The 22,281-nt window shown below is 44.2% G+C and overlaps 2 protein-coding genes across 3 annotated transcripts in view; one reads left to right on the forward strand and one right to left on the reverse strand.

Moving 5' to 3' along the window:
* Window positions 1–14,382, forward strand: part of LOC143179075 (facilitated trehalose transporter Tret1-2 homolog) — a 70,020-nt gene extending 55,638 nt beyond the window's left edge. Inside the window, exons 2-8 of the mRNA XM_076378090.1 lie at window positions 3,788–3,889; window positions 9,957–10,090; window positions 11,323–11,569; window positions 12,726–13,010; window positions 13,307–13,559; window positions 13,646–13,986; window positions 14,245–14,382. Of these exons, the coding sequence (XP_076234205.1) occupies window positions 3,788–3,889; window positions 9,957–10,090; window positions 11,323–11,569; window positions 12,726–13,010; window positions 13,307–13,559; window positions 13,646–13,986; window positions 14,245–14,382 (1,500 nt within the window). The remainder of the gene's footprint in view (window positions 1–3,787; window positions 3,890–9,956; window positions 10,091–11,322; window positions 11,570–12,725; window positions 13,011–13,306; window positions 13,560–13,645; window positions 13,987–14,244) is intronic.
* The window catches only part of LOC143179077 (mediator of RNA polymerase II transcription subunit 20-like), a 99,023-nt gene extending 77,605 nt beyond the window's left edge, over window positions 1–21,418 (reverse strand). For both annotated transcript variants that reach the window (XM_076378093.1, XM_076378092.1), the window contains exons 1-2: window positions 21,332–21,418; window positions 20,897–21,039 (exon numbers count right to left, since the gene is read on the reverse strand). In XM_076378093.1, coding sequence (XP_076234208.1) covers window positions 20,897–21,039; window positions 21,332–21,345 — 157 coding nt within the window. In that variant the 5' untranslated portion in view covers window positions 21,346–21,418. The remainder of the gene's footprint in view (window positions 1–20,896; window positions 21,040–21,331) is intronic.
* Between the last annotated feature and the right edge of the window lie 863 nt (window positions 21,419–22,281).

The following is a 22,281-nucleotide window of genomic DNA, read 5'->3' on the forward strand; positions in this document are numbered from 1 at the left end:
GAACGAATTATTTCGTTCGCCGACCGTACGCGCCGATAATTAATAGCCGCTGAATCGTTGTCAATTACTGGACGCGCGTTACGCTTGTTACCGAATAATCCGTTTAACGATCTATTCTGGAAAAGCAAGGGGATAATTGTGGGTCGAATTTTCGCGCAGCGTTGCACTGGGTTTCCTATCCAAAGGGCGGAAAATTTCAACGGGGAAGAATCGATGATTTGGTATCCCTTGGTTCGTTTTATAACACACTGCAGAGGCCCCTAGTTTACAGTAGTGAACACTGAAATTGCGCCACCTTACAAATATGTTATATTACTGATTCTCAATTTTCCTAGAAATTTTGATTTCTCTAACACACTTAGGTATCAGGTTTATAATTACTTCATATACTCAGGATGTAGTACCGTTAGTGAGTGTTGCAATTTTATTGACCACTAGTGTACTTATCTATAGAAAGATTGAATTTTTATGAAGTGTTTGAGCAATCTACCGCGAACGAAGAGGACTATTTTCAAGGCTCGAAGCGTTTCCCTTTATCGAGAGCATCAGTAATTAAAGTCACGGTTTCCCTGGACGAGGCAAGCGAAGAAACGATCTCGAGGGTCCGCCTTGGCTCGCGGCAGCCATTGCTCGTGGCGCGCGGCATCTCTTATTAAATCTCGGCATGGGATTATTATTAAGCGTGCACTATCGTAGCGTCGACGATCTTTCGAGGTGCATACTTCGAGGTTTATCCAGGGCTAACCGTCTAGGGAAAATATTATCCGAGTTGGCTGCTCTGTATGCACGCGCACCCGTGCCTTGGAATACTCCCTCGACTTCAGATTCATCTATTCAGATTAATCCCCCCTTCCCTCGCCCCTGTGTTCCAGGTATAAATCTTCCAGGCCCTTTTAATTTTCTGCAACCTTCAGCTGGACGATTAACCGTCGTTGCACTTTTTACGAGTCTTTCATTTCCTTGAAAGGCGTTTAGTGTCTGATGAATGTAGAATGCATGCGATATGTAGATATTCTAATTGAATCTGAAGATATAGAAGATATTCCATATCCTATGAGATCTTATATTTGAGATATAATATTTAATTTACCCCTTATTCCCCTCAACGCTGCCAGTGACGACAACGATAACATACCCCGAGGAATTCTCGATTACCCTCCCAAATCGGTTGCGATACGATCGTTCAGAGCAAAGCTCACCAGCATCCCAGAGATATTGATTTCAGCCGCGATTTGCCAGGATGTGGAGAACCGCGGCGCTCTGAAAACCTGTAGGCGGCTCCTCGGGGGATAAATCCTAGGGGAGGGAGCCTCCAGGGGGAGAAGAGAACGTGAGAAATCGCATCTGAGGGGACCGTACAGGGCTTATCTGTTATCTTGTCGGTTATTGAAAATCGGGACCTCCTCTTGCTCTTGGGTAGCCTGCGTGAGAGGGGGAGACAAAATGGCATTGAATAGAAGGGCAGGAAGAGGGTAGAGGGTTCAGCAAGTGGACCAGAATTTGCGGGAGAGCCGACAATTCGTACGAGTAATCGGAGGATCGCGTCGATCGAGGTCGTTCCATCATCGATTCTCGCTGATGCGCTCGGCTATCGAGTCAAGGGGATCGTTCGATCATCAGAAAGTCTTCAGGGAAGGAGGACGGCGTGGGTGGAGAAGCATATGTCCGATGATTTACTTGGTCTATTGTAGGGGAGTAACTCGTCTTCCTCTAGGATTTTAAGAGCGGTCTACAGGGTGGTTCGAAACTGAATCCATAATTAACCAAAGGGGAGGAAATTCGGAAAAATACATAGACACTGTGCTTCGCTCAAGAGATGACCCCTGGTCGCTACGGGGCAAGAGGGGTCTCTTGATCTACATTGTGCGTGCTGTCGTGGCGAATCGTATGCGTGAGCCGAAAGTATATGTGAAACTGGGCGTGTCCTCTTCCACTCTGACCAATTAGACCTGCATACCTTTCGGGAATCATCTCTTGAGCAGAGTACATAAATTACAAGAAAGACACATCTACTTATTCTCCAAATAGCAATTGAAATTAGCTACTCCACCTGCTTGAAATGAAGTTTCATTGAAATAGTGAAGAGATACACATTTCTAAGACACCCTGTACCTTAGCGATGGTGCCTCACACTAAGCCAAGGAACTTGAGCCATTGCAATAAACAATACTCCCTCGGAAAAATGCATTCCCTTGGCTCGACTCGATAGGTGCATAGAGAATGCTGCATCGCGTGCACGCCCTCTAAATTTCCTTATCAAAACCCACGCGCGAGGCGAATCGCCCGAGGGGTGGAACAGATACGCGCGATCGCCGCGTAAATCATACGAAAAGTCCCGCTGGAGAACAGAGAGCTGTGTTCTTTCAGCTCCGTCGTGGGGGCAACGATCGGCCGAGAGCGAAATTTTGTCACCAGGCGAAACCAGTCCGCGCTAAATCACGGAACGCGTGAACGGAGCAGACAGGCCGAGCGACCGTTACCATCGGTCATTCGGTATCTAAGGGGCTCCAGAATGCGAGCAGCCAGCTCGATGGCCAGCTTTCCCGCGCTCGATATCCTCCGAGGCCAGAAGCACGCCCTCGCTGAAGCTCTAACGTGACTACTAATGAGGGGAGGACCAGGACTGTCTGCTATCAATTTTGATCAATTTCTGGGAGAGGATGGATCACCACTATTGACCCTTTGACTGACGCCTCTAATACATCTAGATACATGTAATAGATCCAGACATCTAGATACATCTAATACATCTAGACACGTAGACATCCAAGGCATCTAGGCTCGCATAAGATGGAAAATATAATCGTTACCAACATACAATTGTTAGAAATGTGTGTACTCATGTACCAACTGTCTTATAATTCATTTAATATGTGTTGCCTAGGAATTGTATTCCATTCTGTACCTGCCTTAAGAGTAGATTATCAAGATAACACCGTAAATCTCGAAAAGCAAAGGGATAAAGTCTCTTCAAGCTTATTTCTTCAGCAAAAAAGTCGTCAAAAGGAAGACTCACGACCCCTCAAAATCAGAACCATATTAGTAGAGGACACTCCTGGTCCTCCTCTTAGAACTGACTGAAGTTAAAACTGCTTTTCTACTCGTCAGGTGGACGCAAATAAACAGCTAGCGCGTTGACTGTAACTGGAACACTCGCTGAGACACTATTGCCCGGGGATTTAGACGTAACGAGGTTCGAGAGAGTTGACGACCTCTGTCAGGCGCAAAAAAGTTGCGTTTCCGAGGCACGGACGCGTGGGCGGGACAATTGCCCGCGGAACCCAGGACAATTATCTGTTCAGGTCCCCTAGACAATGCTTCCACGGAACGTCTTATCGTGGGCCGCGGCGATACATACTGCGTCTGCTTCCCTTTGTAATTTCTGGAAGCTCGTAAACTTTGAACCGCGACGTCTGCTCCCCACCCTCTTGCCTTCACTTTCAATTACGCTGGTCCAGTTGCTTAGGGAAACGGTCCAGGGTACGGATTACCGTCGAACAATGTGCTATCTGGACAATATCTGTGTACAAATAGCGAAAACAATGCAGAAGCCGATACCCAGGCGTGTTCCTTCGAGTAGAAAGATAGCTGGAAACGGGACTAATGGTTCTGCGACAGGGACGTTGGATAGCTATGACTAATCACGCTGTCGGAGAGGTATCTTTTGTCTAAAAGTAGAGAATCAAATTTTCGGGATAAGGCTGGGCGAAAAAGGTTTCGGTTAGAGAAGTTTTTCAGGGGATCTGGCGGTTGATAATTCGCTGATTATCGGTCTCTGTGCTTGCAGGTAACAACGGTGCCGGACGAGGGCGAGAACAGCTTTAAGATGCCCAGGGCTTCCGTGGTACACATGACGTCGACGGCGACAAGGCCGCAACACATGTCCCAGGTATTTATCCGTTTACCTTCACTTGCAAACGTATAATGTTCACTGCCGAGGGGCTTGACCCTCGTTGGCTCTATTGGGGTCGCTGGAACCCTATTTACTTTGAGCAAAGATAGCTTCATGTATGAGTATGTAAAAAAAACTCCGCGCTTAGTAAACGAATTCATCTCAGATAAAAAGATATAAAATTTCTATAGGTTTCTGGTGGTGCTAGAATTGTAATAACAGATCAGGTACGAAATCCTATTTACAGACAATTTTTATATTTCGATTCGACATACTTCAGAGGTACCTGAGCATAGTTCACTGACTCGAGTCGTCTTTAAAAAGAGGGTCGGTGGGGATGCATAGAATCGAAGTCGAAATCCAGCGCAATTGTAGTTATTAGCAATGGAGAGGATTTCCTCGTCTCCATCGGGGCCGATTTACATCCCTGGACCGTGTACTATCCCGCGAGATTCTCGAGTAATCCGAATCCAGCGAGCGGAGCGAATCTTTTCGTCTTGGCATGGGTCCATATTGATATGCAAATACCGAAGATAGCTGCGAGCTTAATTGAGTGGTCCGGCTTAAAATGCATATCGAGCGTCCTGGCGGTCTTTCGACTTAAGCTCCCTCCCCCTGCCCCCTTCCCTGTCTAGCCACCCTTCTAAAGAGCCATGCATACACTTTGCTAGCCTGTACTGACCAGCCATTTTCATAATACCGCCGCTTTAAAGACTTCTAAAGCGCCTTTTTCCCCTCGTTCCTCCATTCTTTTTTCGCCTGCTCCTTCCTCCTTTTCCTTCTCTCGCTCTTAGGGTCGCCTAACAGTTTTAAGCTAATGGCCCTCTCGGTTAACTTCGACCTAACTCGGGCACATCCTTTCTCTCGGCGTGGCTTGGCGCAAACGAGCTTTTAACGTCGTGCCGCTGCCAGAAGAAACGCACGGGGCAACTTACACACACATCCCCCCGAGGAAATTCATACTCCCTCGAGGATCGTTTACTCGAATTTCCCGTGTTCCTCGTCTCTTGGCCGTCCCTTCAGCAAACCACTTCGCTCGATTCGATGCTCTCTAGTGTAACGTTTGCGAAATTTTGCTGGGCTCTCGGTTCGATCTGATGGGTGAAATCGTTGTTACTTCATCGTTGATGGATTATTTTCAAATAGACACAGTGAAAGTATACTATTAGATATGTGTTTGATGAATCTTGCGAATTTAATGGACGAAATTAATCAAATTACTGGGGAATGGTGCAATCGATCAGTTGGGGTTGAAAAAGTATGATGGCACGGAGAAATAATTTATCCTGGAATTCTTGGAAGAGAGAGGAAATATTCTTTTAAGCAGAAATTATATGTCAGCTGGCACCACGGGTGATATATTCTAGCTTAATTCTCTGTTCTAGTGCTCTTTTTAAAGGTACAGAATTGTGAAGAAGTAGGTAGAGCTGGGGAATGTACATGTAGAGGTGCTGGTTATAGTTACGTTTAGTGAAAGAACTATTTTCTGAAAATAGAGAATGTTTGAATATTTGAAAATTGAAAAATTTGAATACTTAAATATTTAAATATTAAAAAATTTGAATATTTGAATATTTGAGAATTTGAATATTTGAATATTTGAGAATTTGAATATTTGAATATTTGAATATTTGAATATTTGAGAATTTGAATATTTGAAAATTTCAAAATTTCAAAATTTGAATATTTGAAAATTTGAAAGGTTCAAGTGTAACTATGAGAGATTACAATCATAACTATAACCAGGCGCACGCACAATTAAAACCTTGACATTCCTCAAACATATGCACAAAGTCTAAAAGCATTTCCACAATTAATATTCCCAACTCACCGAGCACCCAAACCACAAATTTTAGACCAATTCCCACTGAACTGGATCTTGTGCCGACGAGCAGGCGGTAAAAGCTGCCCAACGCCGTTTTATTATTTCTTCGATCCCGCTTGAGGTGCAATATTTGCACGGTAGAAGAAATCGAACGTACCGCGTGCGATACAAATTCATTTAGCCTCCCCCTTCTAAGGGAATTAGACTTCAGTATTATCGAATACAGGTCATGCATCAAAACGAAATCTGGTTCGCATACGCGTCGCGGGCTCAGCCTGAAATTACCCAGATCGGCTCACGCTGCTCCTAACTTTGCCGCTGCCCGTTGTAGGTCAATTAGACGGCGAGGATAATCGCATCCGGCCCTAGTAACTAGCTACCCGTGTTATTGGATCGCGATTCGTTTCGTTACACCGCTGTTGCAGCTTTCAACTCCGATTCCCAGTCGGCGAAGTTCGCACGCTTGTTGCCAAATGGAACACACTTTCCACTAATGCTCCCCTGGCTCTAATTTTATCCCCGACTCGCGACATTCGACGGATCCCTTCAACCCGCTGTACTTATGAGGTTTGATGGACGCTTACAACGTGTCGTAACTATAAACACTCCACAAACGTCGCGAGTGGAGCGCTCCAAGTCAGCGTCGGGGGGTCAACGTGTCCTGGCTCGGGTCACCAGTTGGGAGCAATACTGTGACTTGTCTGGGAGCGACAAGGCCCATCGGTGGTTTACAGCGGCCTGTCAGATGGCGTAAACTGCCGACGTGACTCATGCCAGCAACATACTTCTTCGAGCTGCTGCCTGGTAATCGCGCAAGACAAATATGAGAGATTTATGCTCCCTCGGGGGAAGCTGAGCAGCTTGATATCTGTCTGCGATTGGTCAGAGAAATCTGGATAGAAAGTAGGAAAGCCTGGATGATCTTATCAATTGGTCCCGTCAATCATAGTAATCAGAGTTGTGAATACCTTGAAGAAAGGAGTCCCTACTCCTAAAAGGCTAGGAGAATTTCTTCTCTCGCGTATAGCACCAGTTCGCTGACATCCCACATGCAGTCTGATGACTCATATTCATCGCATCCTTGTGTTCTTCACGAGGCATTGTATGTAAACAACCTTTGAGTCAGGTTGCTACCTCGGTCCCACGTTGGCGCCGAAGAGTGTTCAGACGAAGCGCAAGAATTCTCAAAAATCCCTTCCTTCGTACGAAGACATGCATAGTTTATCTGTCTAATGAATTGTCGGTTCGGTTTGCTTTCTAAGATCCACTCTAACGAACTGGCAAATGGAACTGGCGACCCAGGCGTCACTGAACTATAATCCCATCGATCCTCGGTAGCGTTACAGTTTTCGCGGAATCAGGGCTAGCGGGCAAAAAGCTGATGGAAAGCAGCACGCGACCCACACAGTTATTGTTTGCAAAAGTTGATTCAGCGCAGACCTTCGTCTCTCGGAGGAAAGGTTACCGCGGCGACACGTTTAATCGCTAACACGCTCGAGATATTGAAAGTCTATGCAAATTTACGTGGGATCGGCGCCACGAGCGTGTCTTTTAAAATTCCTTTAACCTGGCGCGGGAAATTGTAACGCGTATCAACTCGCGTTCGATGTGAGGAACGATGGAGTCCACACGTGTGTGCCACTGGGAGTCTAATATGAAATATCGACGGAATTTTCCAGCAGGTGCGAGTGACACTGCTTTACAGATTCGTGGGAAGCTGTGCCAAGTAGAGGCAAGCATTTGCAATTTTTCTGCCACGTTTTTTCGACTGGTATCACCTTGGAATAAAAAATTTATTAAAGAAGTTCTATTGGGATGTTCACTTTTCTGGCAAAAAGAGTTCGTGGAAATGAGAGTATTAGGTTCGAGGTCTGACCCCTAGGAGCAGCAGTAGGATCACGATGGCCTCGTTCCTCTACTCATTTATCGAATTTATTATTGAAAAATGCTAAAAATGCTAAAGTAACGAAATTATTTTTGACCCGACACGCCACTTCCATTACAACGCTATCACCACATTCACCGAGGGTTAAAACAATTTCTTCCCTTTAGAGCAAATGAGACACAGGGCCGCAGTGGCTCCAGACGCCTGTGGCCAACATATCACCCTGAAATCGAATTTTCCCCCGCCATAATTCAATGCCCGTCCAATTTCGCCCTCTTTCACGTCGAATTAATGCATTTACCTCGCGATCTTTAAGCGCGGCAATTCACTCGATGCGAGGCAAGCTCGTCGCGACGCGATCACACGCGCAGCGCGATAATTGCAGACACACCCTGCATTATCCGCCATTATGACTCGTAAATAATGCTCCTCCAGTCTGACCGACATATTCTGGAAAAAATCGTCACCAGAGAACGCGAACCGAGAAATCCCGCCTCAACGCGAATGTTGTCTGGCTCTTTGGACGTTGATGTCATCCCTATTTCTCAGCGGTAGGGCACAGAGCGGCTGGTCACGAGAGAAATGAATCGAGATACCGAAGTGGAGACTGGTAGTCGCGATGAACTTTGCATGTAAAAAGCTTTATTCGAGTTGCAGAGTTTATGTGTATACCAGACTGGCCTGCGTCACTGGAAGAGTCCAGTGGCCCAGTCTAGAGAGACGGATTATAGATTGGCAGACGCATCGATGACCAGTCGCAATTGCACTTGGGTGCAATAAACGACTTAGGGGACGTTCGAAGCGGTGTCATCGACTGGAGGGACTCGAAAGGGGCATTGATTGCTGGGAAGAAACTTTTAGAGTAACGAATCGAGGAGACGACGACAACGCGAGGAGAAGAGTCTGCAGCTGGAAATGCCAACATATGCTTTTCTGTACAGTCACTTAAGATAACAATCTATGATGGTACTAAAATTTCTGGATAATGACCAATGACCCTTGGACTTAAGCCTCTCTGTACCCTAGGTATAATAAAAAATATTTCCAGAATCTGGAGATTAAGGAATTACCATAACGGAGTCTAGCATTCCTAATGATCACCATCGAGTGATTTATGCTCGGTGCCATGAAAACCGTCCCCAGGCAAACATGGCCGCGTGTACTTTGAATGCAACTCCTCTCGCTTTAACCGCCTGAGTGTCTCTTTGCTGCTGTTGCAACAGAATGCATACCAAAACTCTGTGCAGCATCTTGCAGCAATGTAGAGGAGCATTATCCTATAAAGTAAGCACGAAAGCGATGTCGTGAAGAGACGTTGACGTTGACGACCCTTACGAGGTCTAAGGGTCTAATGTTGCGTACAGGGATTTTGCAAATGAAGCGCTATTGTATTCGTGACGCGAATACCTAGCTTCCAAGAAACTATTGCATATTTTAATACTTTCGAATTCTAGTGAGAAATCTCTAAAAGAAAATACACTGTTTTGATGCAGACTCTTATACAGTAGGAGGTACTCTGAATTTACTCTGAAAGATACTTTGCGCGTGGCAGACAAGATTCTTGGTCGAAATAACTTCGAATGCAGCAGGAGCTTACAACGAGGAATACTGTATCTTCGCACTGAAATATCCGAGCGAGCTTCAATAGTGAAGATTCTGCGATTCAAGGGAGCCTGTTCCACGTTCCATCGTACGGGATTCCATCGTTGGTAATTTCGATTCGGTGCGCCATAAAATTGGTGGTTTCTCTGCAGAAGGAGAACTCGGGCAGGCATTGTCACGCGGCGGGATACGTGCACTCGATGCACGTGGATCTCTAGAGAGGAACGCTCTGTGTGGATGCGCATACACGGGTCGAGCCACGCGAAATGTTTAGTATTCCTCGCGAAGGGTCGAGCCTCGGCTTTCAATTTGCGGCTAACAATTTGTCCAGCGGTTGTGGCCCGCAATATGCCAGCCAGTGATATACACAACTGGCGTTCCTATTTCTCCACGATCGAATTCGTGGCTCTCTATTCCCTCTCTATAGGAGGACAACTTGAAATCTAACACGAAACAGGAAGAATTTCAAGCAGGGGCTAATATATATAAATTCTGGTTCAAAGGATACCTATTAGGTAACCAATAAAGTTCTATCGCTTTTAAAACTAGAAAGTCGCTTATACTGTTACAAAAACTCTGAGACTAATTTAAAAAGGAGCGACAGAACTTTCTCGTTTACCTAACATATTTTTAACCTAAAGAGGTATCGATCCTTTAAATACAAAATAGCTCTGACTCCAAAACTTATATAATTTAATCAGTCCACCAGAAACGGATATCGAATTACCACAAAAATGAATGTGTCTGTACAGGTCCTAGCCACCCTGGCTCTATCGATGGGAACCCTGTCCTCAGGTTTGGCAAAGGGCTACACCTCGCCAGCCTTGGACTCCATTCTAGACAGCCAACCCCCTCACCTCTACCAATCATCGAACAACGACACCTGGTAAGTATCGTGCTGTCGTAAACTTCGGTCTAACACGCGTTAAGAAATAACCAGCAGCGCGACAGCCGTCGCGGCGCGCAGAAAAGGTGAAACTTGGTAAGTAATTGTGGGTTATATATGTCGTGTCCGGTACCGATTAGTGTCGGTCGGTAGATAAGCAAATTAAATAAATGCAACGAGATACTCCCCTCCCTCAATCTGCATAGCAGATAATAAAGCGCGACCGAATATCTCAGATAATTCTCCTAACAAATGCACTAACGTCACTCCGTTCCTTTTCAAACGTTGTCGTACACTTTCTCCGCGATAGTGGCACTACTTATCGCGTCCACTGTAAAGGAAGCACAGTGCATAAAGTAGCAGCAACGAGTCACCTCGGGCTTGTTAGTTATACACAACTTCTGCGTGCAATATTCTTCGCGTAACGACCGATATTTACGACGAACAATTTGCCTCTGGACCCGCTGCCTTCGACTCAATTAGCTCTCGGCTGCGTTTATGCATTTCAGACTCGAGTGGCGCAGGTAATCATGTCGTTGCAATGACAACCGTTGAGCTTATATCCACCAAAACGAATGCCTGTGAATGGGAGTATGAATTAATATTCTTCTGGTTTAACTACTTCTTTCCTGTACTTAAAGCAGGGTTTCTAAATAGGGCGATATGTCGCCTAGAGGTTCATATTCCCTGACACTGAATTTTCGGGACCATGTGAAGAAAAGAAAAAAATGAGAATAAAAAGAGAAAGGGAGAGGGGGCTGTAGAGGGGATCAATGTTTGCAAAAGATTTACAAAAGATTGAAAAACCCTAGATCTAGAGCGAATGCATACGATCATTATATTGACGCAGGATCTCGTTGCGATCGTATGTCTATTCAGATTGATGCCCTATGACCCACATATGATCCGATTTCGTGAACACAGAGGTAAATTAATTCTCTTGATGGAGTGTGGCCGTTTTAACCAAACCCAAATTAGCCTCAGACGCGACACAAGACCAGAATCCCCTCCCAGATAGGGTAGACAAATAGTCCTATTTGAGTACAACGAACGTGGGCTATCCTTGAACCGGTTAGGAAGATCGATTATAGGCACAGGGGCGATCGATTGCGTTGAGCGGCTTTATCGTGGCCAGCGACTGAGAAGGCGGCCTAGTATTAGGGAACGATTAGGTTGCCGCGTAACGTTATGCAGTCCCCTGTCATCCGTAATCGTATTGCCATTTGCCGCAGGTCGGCTTTCTCCGTGACGCAACAAGAAGCCTCGTGGGTAGCGTCTCTGTCGATGCTGGGCGCGTGGTTCGGAGCTATGATCGGCGATTGGATAATGAGAAGGGGCCGTAGATTGGCGCTCCGGGTGACATCCTTGCCCCTGGCTGCGGTCTGGATCCTCACGGGCATCGCACCTTGCGTCGAGCTGGTCTACGTCACCAGCTTCATCGGAGGCCTTTGCTGTTCGGTCATCACCATGGTTGCACAAGTACGATCGTTTCTTAACCCTAATAGTTTTCAGTAAAAACTTTTCATTGCATGAATTAGCTAAGCTTCGCACTCACTATTGCAATGCTGAAAGGATTCTGCAGTAAAAGACTCAATTCTCCATAGTTTGAGATAATCTGCGTTAGGAAAATATACTAATTGAATTGCTGTATACGTTGACAGCAAAATTAAAGGATCGTTAATTTTGGGTTATAAAATTGTCAATCTTTGAGCTGCTGTCATTTAGCGAAAAAAAATCGTACAGCAATGAGCCTGGTCTCATTTTAAAGAGCAAAGCCTCTACTTTTTCGCCACTGAATTGATTTATTCCGAAAAATTTTTTCTACTTAGCCACAGGCCAAGAGAGAGAGAGGTTGGTTTTTCTTTGAATATTTGCCTAATTCAAGCTACTCTCCAGGTCTGGATAAATTTTTTTCGGGTCTCACTTTGCACTAGATATCAAGCTTGAAGCCTCCTCTTTTCAACGAGACCTTAAAAATTGATCTGCGATTTTTTTTTGCCGAGTTATCACACTTTGAATAGAAATTGGTTCGCTGGCATTCGAATAACGCAGGGTCTTCTTATTCAAAATGCGGTAACACGGCTAAAAAAAAATCGTAGATCGATTTTTAAGTTCTCGTTGGAAAGGGGAGGCCTCAAACTTGATACCTATTGCGAAATAGGTCGCAGAAAAAATTTATTAAGCTTTGGAGAGTAGTCTGAATTTGGAAAATATTCGAGGGAAAACCACCTTCTCTTTTTCGGTCTGCAGCCAAGCGGAAAGGCGTTTTCTAAAAAAATCAGTTCAGGGGCGAAAATATAGAGGCTTCGTTCTTTAAAATGAGACCAGGATCACTGCTGGGCGATTTTTTTCCCCAAAGTTACAGGTGCTCAAAGATCGACAATTTTTCGATCCAAAATTAGTGATCCTTTAATTTTGCTGCGAACTGTATACCTAGATCCTACAGCCACTTTGATTTTAGGGTCCAGATAAATAAAGTGCATGGAACTCCACATTGGAAAATACCTGAATATATAATTTTTGCACTTGTACTGTTCTTAAGCTCACCGACTCAATTCTGGATTATTTGTCGATGGTTTTGTCATCGTTTAGGGGTGTAGCAAATACTAAATTGGCTTCTCTCTTTCTGGGTCAGGTGTACATATCAGAAATCTCGATGCCGGGTATCAGAGGCTGCCTGTCGGCGATGCTGAAGGTGCTCGGTCACGTCGGCGTGTTATTGTCGTACATAGCAGGCACGTATCTGAACTGGCGGCAAAGCGCGCTGCTGGTAGCAGTTGCACCGTCGATGCTCTTTTTGGGAACGCTCTTTATACCCGAGACGCCGTCGTACCTCGTCCTGAATGGGAAAGACGACGAAGCAGCCAACAGCTTGCAGTGGCTACGAGGTGATCACGTGGATATACGGCACGAGCTTCAGGTAATTATCAAAAATCTCTTCCTCTGAATTCATACTTTTGCTCATAATTGGACTACAAATACAGCGTGGTCGTAAAATGAATCAAATGGTAAAATAAAGCTGAACACTAGACAAGTGACAAGAATATCAGAAGATGAGGGCTGCAGCTTCTTACAGGACAACGATTTCTTGCTATTTTCTTTTTGTATTATGTAGCACTTCCATTCAATGCCTCAATCTATCATGCTATATATCTGGGTAAAAATATACTCTAATAAAAAAACAGACAGTTCAAAGAACAAACTTCTTCATTGCAGGTGATCAAGACGAACATCCTAGCTTCCAGAGCAAAGCAATACGAGCTGACCTTCAAGAATAGCATGTTCACTCCACGATTATACAAGCCCATCGCCATAACCTGTGGACTGATGTTCTTCCAAAGATTTTCTGGGGCGAATGCCTTCAATTACTACGCGGTGATCATCTTCCGCCAGACTCTGGGTGGCATGAATCCTCATGGAGCCACGATTGCGATTGGTTTCGTGCAGTTATTGGCTTCTCTGCTATCAGGTACCTTAACGCCAGCTTTTGACCCCGTGTTGAGGCCTATCGAAAGAGTAATGTCTCAATTCTTGTGTCTTGTCCGTCATTCGCAGGATTCCTAATCGACGTAGTGGGTAGGCTGCCGCTCCTGATAGCCAGCACAGTGTTCATGTCGCTGGCGCTGGCGGGTTTCGGCAGCTATGCCTACTACATGTCGCAGACGCAGAATCTGGGCTACCCAGACTCCGCGGTTGTCGGCCAGCACGATTGGATACCGTTGCTCTGCGTGCTCGTCTTCACGACTGCTCTAGCTCTGGGCATATCGCCAATTTCGTGGTTATTGATTGGCGAGCTCTTCCCCCTGGAGTATCGTGGCCTCGGCTCGAGCATCAGCACCAGCTTCAGCTACTTCTGCGCGTTCGTGGGGATTAAGCTCTTCATGGACTTCCAGCAGGTGAGAGACTCTAATCGCGAACAAATCAGTGGGTTAACTCCTAACTAGGCTACTAACTATCTATCCCCTCGAACACCCAGTTGCACCACATGCATCTAATAATCTATCTAACTAATCGCCATAACGCCCAAGTCACTAACTTCTCGGAACTCTGTCGGTCTTTCCTATACCACCTGCAGCTTTGACGCAAGCTGCTCCTCGTTGCGTCAAAGGACCAAAAGCTTCTAGAGAATAACACAAACGGGAAACGTATTACAGACGCTAGGCCTGCACGGAGCCTTCTGGTTCTACGCAGCAGTGGCCGTCTGCGGTCTCTGCTTCGTGGTCTGCTGCGTCCCGGAAACGAAAGGGAAACAACTGGACGAGATGAACCCTGACTACGCACAGGCGCGGTAGTATAAGGCCTCGCTGACAGGAGGCCTGTCGAATCTGGAGAAGGCCAACAAACCTCTGCCAGGGGGAGCCTATCCAAACCAGCACGATCCACGGGAGCTGTACGCCAGTCCTGCCACGGACGTGCCGACCACCTCTCGTCAGACGCCCGCCAGCAGGAGCAATCACCGTAAGTTATCCGACTACTGCAACATCTTCGCGGAGAAGACCAACAGGATCGGCAAAAATGTGGAGAGCTTCATGCAGTCTCGAGGGTTCTTCACCGCTCGCCGTCCCACTGACGACTGCGTCCGCAACTCCAGCGCGCTCAGGAGCAATGGTGACGTGATCAGAAACGACTACCAGCTTCCCAGTCGCCCAGGGAACTCTATCGAGAATCGCGAGGAGGCTCGTCACCGCTACAGTCGAGCTGGTCGGGAGCACCGAGACCAGAGTGTCAGATCCACGTATCCTAAGAACGTGTACCCAGAGAGGGCTGTCAACCCCAATTATGTCGACCACGATTTAGGAATGCAATCGAGAAGACCTAGGCGAAGGGAGTACGAAGACAGAAGTAGCTGGAGAGACGGGCTGGTGGACTTGAATGGCTCTAAGCCGATCCTGAGGAATGGCGTTAGTCACGGCAGGGGCGAGAGGCTTTACAGCTCGACCTTGCCCAGGCGGAGCAGAACCATCAATTTCAGGGATCAGCCAGAGAGCAGATCCCTCGAATCGCGACGAGACTATCCCAGGAGCCTTCAGGACCTCTCTGATCTGGAGGTGGACGACAGGGCCAGAGGATCTAGAGACACGACGTTCCTGTCAGCCAATCAGAGGATGTGGAAGGACGACGGGCTGGACGAGGTCTACCGCCGAAGAAGGTACAGGGAGGACCAACTGGAAGATGATTATCTGAACCTCTATAGGAGTCTGTCGAGGCTGGACAAGTATCCCCATGGAGGGAGGTACGAACCTGGACAGGTGCACTACGAGCGAGAATGCAGGACATTCGGCAAGGACACGGTCGCTTTCATATACTACAAGACATGCTACTTGTGATGCACGAGAGAACACGAGAGAATCGGTTGTTTGGGGTTCCTGGATCATCGCGCCCTCGCGACTTGTGATTTATGGAGGAAGTTTGGCGACACGATTATAACGCTTTCTGTTTCGTTGTATCTCGTGGTTAGTATTTTTTGAGGAGTCTTCTGAGGACTCGAGAAGTTTGAAGATCTGTTTCAAGGAATATTGGGAGCGTCCATGATGGGGCATCGTATCAGTTTGCTATTTCTTTGCGATGTGGAAGAAAAAGGCCTGAGTTTTAGGGATAGGGATAGAATCTCGAAATGCTTTGGGTTATCACCTTTCTTCTTAATCGTTAATATTATTTGAGTTGAGTCGAAGATAAGAGGCATGGAATAATTCACGCATTTGGTGTATAAGATTGGTCAGAAAAAGGCAAGTCCTCGTCCTTTGACTTATCGAATGGTCTTCGAACACTTGAAATGATATTCTAAAATCTAAATAGTATCGTGTAATCAAAAGGTACAACTCGTACGGGCGTAGTGTCTAGATGAATAAGGAGCTCCATGTTCATTTCTCTGTCTGACCAGTTTTATGCTCACTTTCGCTATCGACGAAACGAAAATCGATGCGTAAGATCTCTTCTTAGACGATACGACTGAATTATAGTAGATACCCTCGCAGTTGCCTCGGGGTTCAACGATATTTTGACCAAGAACGCGCATTTAAATTAGCCGTACGTTATTTTCAGTAACTATTATCGTTAACTATCGATCGATTTCACGCGGATTAACTCGCTACTCTCGAATGGATCTCGTCGGAACAAGAGAACGCTCTTCCGTGCAACGTGCCTTTCCAAAGAGCACGAAACTAACGATAGACCTATCGATAATCGCGCAGATCGCGCAGATCGCGCGTATACATGTAAATATACGAGAGAAGAAATATAATAGTCGAATATATTTAGAAATAGACTCGATAGACTGGTCCGTCGATTATAGTCGACGTTTCTCTGCTCGCGTTTAAACATTCGCGGTGATATTTTCGAATAAACCTGGGTACACCCTGATGCATAGGAAGGCAGCCTGTAATCCAACACTGCAAGTTGCATTATGCACTTTGCTGTACCCAGTCACGCGTCTTCAGAATGCAGAAGATTTGTTAAAAGACAATAGTACCGAAACGATATTTCCACTTCTTCCAGAAAACCAAAATTCTCGTTCTTTTAAGCGTAACACGACTGACGTATTGGAATTAGCAAGTAGTTTCATCGGCCGAAAGCGATGACGTTGCCTATCAGAGTAAATCCGCTGGCGCTGAAGGGACGAAGAGATAATGGAGTTTCTGTTTCGCGCGTAGGTATTGCATTTTCTATTCAACTGCAGATCGTAATAAAACAGAACGACCGGTCAATGAAACGTTCATTATCTGTTCACCAATTTAACGCCGTCGGGCGTGATATATCGCGAGGCATAACACTTGGCCGCTGACAGGGAACGTAAAGCGAAGAAACTAGGGTCGCCAGAGGGAATATTTTACGTCTGTCTATTAAGTATAAAATACTCGGGGGCCTCGTTCTAAGGACTTAGCGCGAGGGGGCCATTGACTTAATGATGACAATATTAACTGTAGATACTATAAATATAAACGCGTACTATCTTTCATACTAAGTACCTATTGTGCAAATTGATTACTATTGTTACTGTACATTGTATACATATATATATATATATCCGAATACTTATGTAGAGGTCGTCTAACTATTCGAACGGACTTTGCGACAATACTATTTAGCCATTGCCAAACTGTCATGTATCGTGGATCGAGAACCTGAAATCGTTAGCTTACTGTGGAATCGTCTTTAATGAAGTCTGGGAAGCAGTCGTGTCTCACCTTGATTGAAAAGTAGTGTGCTCGAAAATTCAAGGTGTCTCTAATTTTTTCATTTCAAATCTAAATAGTACTACAGAGAACAAATTTCTGTGGTCTTTTTAAGATCACTCTAGGATGATCTCAAAGTAATTTAAACATTAATTTTCCTTAACTAATATCCACTCTATTTTCTTATGATCTTCGATTGTATGAGAGACACAGAACTATGAAATATATTTTTTCTCGCATTATAATTAAAGTCAAGTTAACACTATTAGTATTAAATTTAGAGAGACTTGATCTTAAAATGGCTTGGAAATGATAAAAAGTGTAGAATAACGAGACACCCTGTACAAGAATCGTATATACACAGTGATTATCTAAGCGGAGATACGTCTGTCGTCGACATGAATGGATTTTCTATAACTTTCGTCGAGATAAGGGTACGTGATAGCGTAAATGTGCAATGATACCATCCAATCTCGAATTAGAGAGAGGAGCGTCACTTATACGAGGGGTGGGGGGGCAAGGGGTAGTCGGAGGGAAAACAGCATTTGTATTTTGTATTTTTATATAGTTTGTAGAGCGTCAGCGTCGACTTCGCAGAAACGATGCCTGCATCTGTGATCGAGCGCCTAGTCTTCACGGATGAAAATATTTCCCGCGAGTTTATGATTCTTTCGTGAGCATACGTGTACATAGAACGAGAGAGATTTATCTATTCGACGTGAGTTGTAATATTAATTCAAAGCCATATCGATTCGATCGTTCTAATATTTTTCTAATGGTATCGAAAATAATGTTTCATACGAGTCTAATTATTATGAAATTAAGTGCAATCCGGGATCAGGGATACTGAATTTAGCATATCAGAGATATAGTTTCCGCGTGGTATGAATTTCCAATTAATTTCGTATTAGATAATATTTTTTTCCGTGCAGTCTAACGGCAGGACCCCTTACATCTGTAACTATTTGCACCCGTGAGTCATATCCCTGCCATATCTGATATTCTAACGAAGACTGCTGGCTCTTCGATGTAACAATAATAAAAATCGTGTACTTAACTATCGAAAAAAAAAAAAAGAACGTTATCTTTTGTAGACAGTGATTAGCTCGAAAATATAACCTACGTTTTTCTTATTCCCCTTAAAAGTGATTTTATATAGCTGCAGAAAATTTATGAGAGTCGTACGATTCTATTACCAATATAAAAAGGAAATTTTAACGTCGAACATATCCCTGGAGAGTTAATGGAAACCGTAAATCTGTCGCGTCACTGTCTACAAATCGCGACAAGAGCTAAGTATCCTCGAATCTCATATCTATCTAAATGAACTTTATAATGCTCAAGGGCTTGGACGCAGTATTGAATAAAATATTTTACAATTAAGGTAGCGCAGGTGCAATACTCGTGAAACGAGTGCACGTAGGTTAAGATATAAATAAACGAATACTCCGGGATTCTATATATACACACAATTGTACAGATTCTTCGACCATCGTATCTCTCGTTTTCCTTTAGCATACTGCGCCGAAACAAACATACGTACGTAGCTATCTTTTCGAATTTCGCCAGAAGGGACGTGATAAAACGCGAGTTACTCCGAGACACCTACTATACGTAGAGTAATCCTTTCTCTTAATCTGAACACCCTTTCTTTCGACTAGTAGCTAAGTTAAACAGCGAGGTAACGAAACAAAAATCTGCACTGTGCACTTTCGTGAATTGAAGGTTTATCGTAGGCGTAGCGATTAGCGAATCGAAAGTCAGATTGTAATTCTGTAATTAATGCACGCGTAGCTAAGATTTATAAGTCGTTTGATGCAGGCCGTGGTGGAATAAGAATGCAGCAGAATTTCATTCGTAATTCAAGAGAAAATTCTGTAGAATTTAGAACCAATTCAAGGCTTCAATCTCAAACTAAACTGAAGCTGAATTTATTAGAACTTCTATTACTATAAATATCTTCAGTGGAAATGTTTCAATTGAAAAGAAAAATAATTCCGTGGCCCACATCAAACGCGTCTCTGTTAAAATATTTGTACAGGACCCTGTGTATCGTGTGCGTGGGCGTGAGTGTACGTACTTCCGTCGTCTGTATATACACGTACGAAATGGTACAGATAACGAAGAGCTGCTTTTACGTGTGTGCAATCGAGTATACTTTCCTAAGATGAATGGAAGTCGCCGAAGCCCGGAAGATCCGACATTACAGATCAGAAAAAAGAACATACTAATTAAGCACTAAACGATAACCCGAATATTTAAGGAACCAGTAGTAGCGTGAAACTGGTTCGACGATTGGAAAATAAAATGGCAAGATCCGGGCATTAAAAACGCCACGGCCTGTTGAGTAGGCTACACGTATAAAAATATATATATATATATAATTACGTCTTCTATTTATCGACAATAAATTAATGCGAACTATTTACAAGTTAACGACAATAAATAAGAGAACTCCCGACGGAAGCGCTGGCCGTCGCCGAAGAGGGATGTTCGAAACGATGTAGATACCGCTAAAAAAGAGAATTATTCCGAGAAGGTATTTTCCAAAAGCTGCATACTTACTAAGGGTATAGTAATATAAATATATATATACAAATATACACATATATTCGAGCTAGCCTGGAAAGGTCGCGCCTAGCTTCGCTTGCTAGATTTAATATTTTTGTAACGACGCTTAGACGTAGATTCATTTGTATATTTCACAGAAGCGAGAGTGTTGCGCCGTCGTTCTGATCGATGACGCGCGAAATTCGAATGGGAGTGAAGCGATCGACTCCCGGTACTCTTGAAAAATCTCTTGAAAATCGCAGGTATCGACGGCACAGGAATTCGAAGCGATAAAGAAAATAAAATACGCGACTTTGGGGACAGAACTCGTGATTCTTCGATTGTGAAATTAGGATTCTCCTTTGCCAATCTCACGGGCGTTGATTTCCTTCGATATATAAGAAATAGACGAAAATCTCTGATTACTAATACACGTATAGAAAGATTTGAGATCGTTGAATCGTTTTCACTATTGAAAATAGACGAGGTTGATAACATTTCGCGAGGATAAAAGTCGATCGAAGGAGCCACGACTAGCACAAAACAATCCTGCCGACACGATGGCGCGAAAATCGAAAGAGAGACGTGCACTTTCGGTACAGGTGCGCGCTGTGTATTTGCATTTTTCGCATAAGTATGTACTTAAGTCGTTACTTCGTTAGCGTATGCGTTTGTACCTCTCTAGACGTAATAAACGACACTGGAACACGTACGATCGCTGAACGACTTTCGACGGAACCAAACTATTGCGTGTTTGTATAGAGATCCATATACACCTACGTAAATGCCAAAAGAAAGCAGATATAATCGTCAACCTATCCGTTTTCTTATTCTTTTCCACCTAGCACTCCCTAAGGCGTAGCGTTCTAACGATTCTTGTAATACTTTCGTATAGATGACATGTTTCAATTACGACATTCAATATATGCAGTATGTTCAATAAAAAGAATCTCAAATTTTGCTAACGCTGTGCACTTTCTTTCGAAATGGAGACTCATAGCCATCTATGTTCCGTAGACTGTACTACACTCCACCCACAGCAACACGTTCCGAAAATTCGATTTGAAAATTTGAAAGCACTCACTCAACTGGGGCACGGAGACGTAAGTTTCGCAGTCCACAAGAAACTGGCCTGTTTGAACTGCACCGAGGGCGACGACTCTCTTGGTTAGGAATTCGATCGTCTGCGGGCCAGTTCTGTTTTCCACCATTGGGTACTGTTGCAATCTGGGAAGGAGAAAATGCCGGTTACCAACGAAGCAGCAACCGCTTGCCTGCTTCAACGCGAAAAGTACAATTATTGATAAGGTTAGCTAGAGAAAGTACGTATCTAAAGAAATAAGTGATAGTGTTCTAGAACACTCTTACTTTCGTAACATGTGCTACGCGCCTGACATAACCTCCAAATGTCAAAAAAGTTGAGAGTCGAGAGAAAAGTACTGAACACTCGTAATTTTGATCGCGAAAATAATAGATACGGATTATTTTCGAGAATATTTTGCATTGTAGAATTACTTACACGGTGACACCCATGTTTTTGAAGGCGGTCCTCGAGATAAAGACGCCGGGACGCTTGGACACAACACAGAACACTTGTCAAATGGAAGAAGGCGCGCAACTTGAATTCGTTCCCGGCGTTAATGGCAGAGTTCGTGAAATCACGACAGATGGCGACGTGTGTCTGAAGCGTGACGACCTCTAACGTCGAAACTACGCGAGAAAGAATTACGAAGTATTTGAATTTGCATTAGATTTTTAGGTAACGATATTTAAAATACGTATATGTGTACCAGGCAATATACGACTAAAAGATTACGATTTAAACTTTAGGAAATATTAGTATTAGTTGAATGAGAAATATGAATTAAAGGCATAATATTAAGGGTGGAGCGGGGTATAAATAAATTAGGGTAACTCGTAGGGAAGGGGAGGGGAAGGAAGGGTACATACGAAATAAAGGCAACAGAAGAAACAAATTCAAAATAAAAGAAAACTCAACAGTGATCCACGATGACCAGTGGTCAAGATGATGATCAATCGTCAAGATGATGACCAGTGGTCAAGATGATGATCAGTGGTCAAGCTGACCAATGGTCAGATATGTCCAGGGATGTCCAGGGATGTCCAGGGATGTCCAGGGATGTCCCTCCAGGATCCCCAGGAAGGTCCGCACCCACCGGAGGACCCGCGACAAGTGAGACACTCGTGCTTCTGCAAGGGTATTTATACTATCTCGGGAAAGAAGAGGAACCAATCAGAAAAGTTCTTTAGCTGATATGAATTTCGAGATTGATTGAACGAACAATATTTTGCGAAAAATTAATATTTTCCATAAAATAATTATTTCAGCAACAATTTCTGGTACACATATTGTTAATAACAATCACACGCATTCTGCACTTGTGCAAATTATTGATATTTATAATTATTAGTTAATGTGGAAATTATTAACTTTTCATACATTAGACT

Source organism: Calliopsis andreniformis, chromosome 5 (assembly GCF_051401765.1).
Source record: "Calliopsis andreniformis isolate RMS-2024a chromosome 5, iyCalAndr_principal, whole genome shotgun sequence".
Lineage (NCBI taxonomy): Eukaryota > Metazoa > Arthropoda > Insecta > Hymenoptera > Andrenidae > Calliopsis > Calliopsis andreniformis.